The sequence below is a fragment of the Notolabrus celidotus genome, chromosome 14 (assembly GCF_009762535.1).
Source record: "Notolabrus celidotus isolate fNotCel1 chromosome 14, fNotCel1.pri, whole genome shotgun sequence".
In the NCBI taxonomy this organism is placed as follows: domain Eukaryota; kingdom Metazoa; phylum Chordata; class Actinopteri; order Labriformes; family Labridae; genus Notolabrus; species Notolabrus celidotus.
In genome coordinates, this window is record NC_048285.1 from 31,138,493 (window position 1) to 31,144,234 (window position 5,742).

Consider the following 5,742-nt stretch of genomic DNA (forward strand, 5'->3'; position numbering starts at 1 on the left):
GTTTAGGACGGGTTAGAGTAGTTGATCCAGGAACGCTGGTGGCCTAGCAGTCTAGGCCCCCCATGTATAGAGGCTATAGTCCTTGTTGCAGAGGTCACCGGCTTTGCTGCATGTCTTCCCCCTCTCTCTACTCCCCACATTTCCTGTCTCTCTTCAGCTGTCCGGTCAATAAAGGCAAAAAAGCCCAAAAATCAAACTTTGAAGTAAAAAAAAATAATAGTTGATCCAACTCAAAAGCTTTTGTGTTGAAATAACATTTATTCACACGTGCATCAGGAAACTCTACCTCTATGAAACTAGCAATGTCCCCTTTGATAAACACAAAGACAGCACTGAGCAGTTAAACAGAAGGCTTGTGTTTATATATGATATATGACATACAGTGTCATGTAATGTGAGGAGAACTGACCTGATAGTAAAGAAGGATTCAGTCAGAACTTGAAGAACACTATGAAGAGAGTCAGAGCTTCACTGAGGCTATAATGCATCACTCAAATAATAATATGTCCCATTAAGATAAAACATCAAATGTTGAAAACCACTTTTTGGCAGTAACTTAGTCCCAGTTTGACAAAAAGAATAATTAGATACTGACCCGGTCTGATGTGGTTTGGATTACATAGAAAGGTTCAGTGTGGTTCTGAGGGGTAATGAGAGGTACTTTACTGACGTGGTCTCCTGTGCTCAGTTATTCACCTCAAGAACTGACTCAACTTGTGATGAGGGGACAAACCTAATCATTTAATGAGCATCCTCCTCCTTCTTTTTAGTATTGTGTCTCTATTATCAGTACAGCTTTGCTAGCTCTTCCTTTTGTTATCAGGTATTATGTTTGCTTGTACTTGGTATGAGAGAACTTATTATAATGGCAATATGCATGACATCAACCTGTGGAGGGGGAGTGGTCTGGCGGCTGGGTTTTCCTTGTTTGGAATATACGCTGTGGCACTGTGGCAATACTTTTCTTATTTATTGATTCATGTATTTTATTTATTTTTCTTTCTTCTTTTCTCTTTCTAATGTAAATTTCTTTATATAATCCACTCTTTTTGTACTATTTTAAATGTGTAATGTGATGCAAAGCAAGATAAATGTTTGATTTCATTCTCCTCTGTTTGTGGAAAAACAAAAAACAATAAAACTCTGCTTAAAAAAAAAAGAAAGGCTTTATAAAGTAATGCATTGAGTAAAAAATGAAAAAAAGTTGTGAAGAACTTAAAGGCATTTAATGTAATGCCAGGTACATGACGTTACAACAGACTAATATTGAATAATAATGTACTCCATGAGACTTTAAGTCATTCTCAAATCAGAAGAAACTCCATCAACCTGCACATTAAGCCTCTCAGCTTCATAGTCACTGTATGATACATTACAGCAACATGAGCTCTTTGGTAGCACTCAGAGTGAGGTTACAGTAAAAACACTGTACAGAGTGTCGGGCTGTGTGGATTGACCTTCTCGCTCAGGCCGCTCTTCCTCAGCATGTGGGGATGCAGAGTTTGAAGCTTCAGGAGAGATTTCATCCTTTTCTGTTTAGTCACCTGAACCATCTCTCCACATCAGCTGTCAAACCTCCTCAGTCTCCTCATCCTGATGTCCTCAGCGCTGCCCTCCTGAGGGACGTGGAAACCATACGCAGGAGGAGCAGAAGGAACAGGAGGAGGAGGGGAAGCTCTCCTCTGGTCGGTTCGCCCTGAAACAAGATATCAGATTCAAAGCTGTAAATATGAGCTGACTGGTGAAGAGTTCAGCGTCACTTTGACCCCGTCTCTGCCCTCACCTCCTTCATTCAGACTGTTTCTGATGGCGGCTTCCAGCTGCTCCTCCTCCGTCAGCCCACCTGAGTAGGATGAGGAAGGGTATGGTGCAGGATTTGGTGCATACCGCTGGTGTCCCGAGTATCCTCCATTAGTGCCACTGTAGCCTGCAGGACAAGACAGGGAGGCAGGAAACACACACACGAACACACAGAACATATCAGAAGTTAGTTTTTAAGAGAAAACTTGAAGGTATTTATTCTCTGCTCTCATAATGTTTGATTTAAGGTGTGAATCTTTAAAAACCTGTCACGTGTGACATCTTCCTGCACCTGCTACCAGGCTTTCAGACACATTTAGTGTTCTGAATGTCGACTATGACAATAAACAGGAAGTGTACATAACTACTGTGAAGTCAACCATTAGTTCACTAAACCCCTTTGAAGCTTCCACTGCTGTAAAGATTTGATTAACTCAGTGATCAAACTCTGGTTATGTATGATTAAAGTCCTGTGCTGCACTTTAATGTTTGTCAAACTACAGAAAGGTAAGCTCTCTCTCTCTCTCTGTGTAAAAGTAACTTTGTGTGGATGCTCAGTACCTGAGGAGCCTGAGGAGTTGTAGTACACACCGGGCTGAGAGGTGAATCCGCTTGATGTCACAATCCCTGTTTTAATAAAAGCAAACAAACAAAGTATTCTTCATGTTTTTTTAAAAAGTCATATCTAAATCAAACCTGAGGCAGACAGATCTGACCGTGGACTCAATGTTTACACCAGAGTCAGACCTGCACATTTCTTCATGATGGTCTTTAACGGTCCAACTGTGTAGAGCAGACCCACCAGGATACCTGCCAGGTGACCCACAAAAGAGGTCCTGAAAAAGCAGAGAACGAATGATCCTTAACTCAGGAAACACTGCCATCTAGTGGACACTTTATTAACAGCGCCATGTATGACGTTTGTTCTGCTCTTAGAGATGAGTCAGATGTGGGCTCAGCGATGTGGGCAGGGTCAAGGAGGATTAAGCCAGCTCTCTACAGTATTTGTTGGTTGTATGAGGAGGCCTGAGAAGTCAGAGGGAGTCCTATCACCTTGGAAGATGCACAGAAAACATTAAACACGATCCTCACATGAAGATCGGGGACGAAAGCTGACGTGATGTCACGACTTAAAGACAGATCAGCTTCTTCTGGATGAACTTGTGCTGCTGCCTGGAGCTCAGCTTCTCTGGTTCCATGTTGAACTTTAGATTTCGTTCCATAGAGGTTCTGTGCTTCTCTTGGATGCTCTCAAATGACTCTAGTTGTTTCATACTTAGAAAGTTAAAAAATGTTCAAGGGGTTTTAAAAATCCAGTTTCAGAGTAAAACTTTCGCCCTAGTCTCTAAAATCTTCCCACACTATCTGGGCTTTCTACCAAGAAACAAAAGCATGAATTCATCAGCATTCATCCTGCAGAGTGTCGACACCTCGCAGGTGGATCCTGAATCTCAGAGGAATCGATAAAGAGATTTCAGACATGAAACTCACCCGGGTGAAGTTATGTGGATCAGCACAAGCTCCACCCAGCTGGCGTAGCGATTGGATACAGGGATTCCCATCGCATAGGTCACTCCTCCAGGGTGGTAATGGTTATTGATCACCTTCAGAGCAAACAGGACACCTACAGACACAGTGGTGTTGAAAAATGACAATGAAGGAGAGGGGATAGAAAATGTTGTTTTGGTGGTTTGAGAGTTTCAGAAGTCAGACAGAGAGCTGTGTGGTGTGAGGGGATAAAAACTCCATCACAAGGAAGTGAATCTTATAAAAAATGGATGAACAAAGATGACACAGAAAGGCAGCTCTGAGAAATGATTTCTTTTGGATGTTTTAGTCTTTATCAGGACGAACAGGGAAGATAGAGTGGAGGGGTTCTCTTTTACGAACCTGAACCCCCAGAACATTTCTTAACCAACATATTTACTAATAGATAAAATAGATAGATATAATATTAATGTTACTTTATCTTGTACAAGTTACAAAAAGTGTTTTCTCTACTCTGAACCTCTCAGAGGACTTTGTCAGATTTGATCCGTACCTGAAAAGCCGACAGCACAGGTCATGCTGTAGGACTGATCGTCAGTCAGCTCTGTAAGCGCCGCCTCCAACCCCAGGTAGACCAACCCTGTGAGCAGAGAGAAGACTGACAGCATGTAGAGGAACCAGGGTCCACCCAGCCGCTGCTCCAGCTTCTTCCCTTTCCAGAGGAAGGACGCCATGTTGAAGTAAAGGTGCCAGTCATCTGCGTGGTGCAGCGGGGACAGCAGGAGACGGCGCCAGTCGCCATACCAGTACGCCTGCTGGACACTCACGCAGGTCTAGATGGGGGTACAGGTAGGAGGTAACACATTTGAGTAACACTTTAAAAAGATCCAGCCTCTACCTCTGTTATGAGTGCTGTATCGGTGCATTACCTTCATCAGAGGAGCTGCAGGGAACAGGAAGAGGTACACGTTGAGTCCCAGGACAGCCAGGGTGACCGGAGGGATGTTGTCCAGACCCACCTGGTACAGCTGGGAGGCCAGGAGCAGCAGGCCCAGATGGGATCCCCTCTGGCGGTTCCTCATGCTGAAAACAGCCAGGCAAGAGTTAGCAGTGTTTTTCATTTGAAGCTGTTCTCTCTGGAAACTTATTAAACTTAGGAAACTTACTTTTAGAAACAGAGTGTTATCGATGTTCTGATGACTGAAGGTGGAGGTGCTGCTCCTGCAGTCTGAAACCAACACTTCTTAGATCTAAAAGAAAACATATTAGAGACATTTTTCAGATAAGTATACACATTAGGCATCATTTTCATCTTCCTTGTTTTTTTTCTTGCAGAAATATTAGCAAAATCAGTTTTTAAGAGCTCTATGAGTGAAGTGAGGTTAAGTGAGATGAATGTTTCAGTCAGTCTGAACATCAAATCTCCAGTTCTCCAGTCTGAGTACCAAAACATGTGAAATGTATGTCACCAGGTGACATTTCATGAGGCTGTTCCTTGTAGAACAACATTTTTTTCAGGTGTATATTTCATCCAGAGGCAGAAAAGCTCAAGTTTCCAGAAATGTGCAGAATCCTTGAAAAAGCAGGAAGTTAACTATGACAGTAAATAGTAGACTTAATTTTTTCTTAAGTAGGTGTACATTTTAACAATAACCAGTAAAATCCTCCTCAAAGACAAATGCATCCCATCACACATGTTACCATCTTCAAACTTACTGTCTTAGGATTCTCAGAGAGCATGGATCTATATGCTGCTTTAAGTTTGGTACTTTAACCTCCCCAGTGATAATAAATGAAGTTACTCCTGCAGACTGATCTTATATACTTCTTAAGCACACGTCAGGAGCATAGACTGTATAAAGGGTCAGGAGAGGTTCTTTCTTCGTGTTTCATCATTTCCAGTAATTGCGAGAAACTTCTCTCCCGCGTTATTTCCACTCTACAGTATCCACTTCCGGGATTCAGCAAGCAACAGACTTCTTCCTGATCCTCTTTAACTCAACAAATGATCTTTAACTCTCGGGATTTTAATGTTATAACTTGTGTTTTATCCTAATGTGTGATTTCCCTATGTATAGATGCATTTCCTACCCAAACTCAGTCCATGGTCCGCCCACAGGGTCCTGCACAGCAACAGCTGGTGGAGAAAAACAGTCACGTGATCATAATAGAAGTTCTTCTTCGTGGGTTGCATCCCCGGCGGTAAAGAGTGAACATCACCACCTACTGTTCAGGAGTACGTGATGTTTTTCTGGTTTAAGAAAACAAAATAAATAGATAAGACAATAAATGTTAAAATAAATGATAATAATAATAATAATAATAATAATAATAATAATAATAATAATATTATTATTATTATTATTACTATCATCATTATTATTATAATAATGATAATGATAATAGTAATAATAATTATAATAATAAAAACAATAAGAATAAGAAGAATAAGAG

At 41.3% G+C, this 5,742-nt stretch overlaps 1 protein-coding gene across 2 annotated transcripts; it reads right to left on the reverse strand.

The window, feature by feature from the left end:
• Positions 1–238: 238 nt before the first annotated feature.
• Positions 239–5,499, reverse strand: rhbdd1 (rhomboid domain containing 1). 2 transcript variants are annotated; one of them, XM_034701486.1, is made up of 9 exons: positions 5,380–5,499; positions 4,455–4,538; positions 4,218–4,371; positions 3,842–4,121; positions 3,292–3,424; positions 2,548–2,636; positions 2,362–2,427; positions 1,784–1,927; positions 239–1,696 (listed from the first exon to the last, which is right to left on the reverse strand). In XM_034701486.1, the coding sequence occupies exons 3-9, from the start codon at positions 4,368–4,370 to the stop codon at positions 1,563–1,565; spliced, it is 999 nt and encodes a 332-aa protein (XP_034557377.1). In that variant the 5' UTR covers position 4,371; positions 4,455–4,538; positions 5,380–5,499; the 3' UTR covers positions 239–1,562. The 2 variants fall into 2 exon arrangements, with proteins under 2 accessions (XP_034557377.1, XP_034557378.1); XM_034701487.1 differs by having other exon boundaries at positions 5,005–5,398.
• Between the last annotated feature and the right edge of the window lie 243 nt (positions 5,500–5,742).

Bases quoted from the DNA above. Each gene is read 5' to 3' on its own strand.
- rhbdd1 (XM_034701486.1), bottom strand. From the start codon at position 4,370: ATGAGGAACCGCCAGAGGGGATCCCATCTGGGCCTGCTGCTCCTGGCC. The intron at 3,425-3,841 runs GTACGGATCAAA...CTGTGTCTGTAG, and splicing joins CTGTGCTGTCGGCTTTTCAG to GTGTCCTGTTTGCTCTGAAG. The intron at 1,928-2,361 runs GTACTGAGCATC...CTTGTCCTGCAG, and splicing joins CAACTCCTCAGGCTCCTCAG to GCTACAGTGGCACTAATGGA.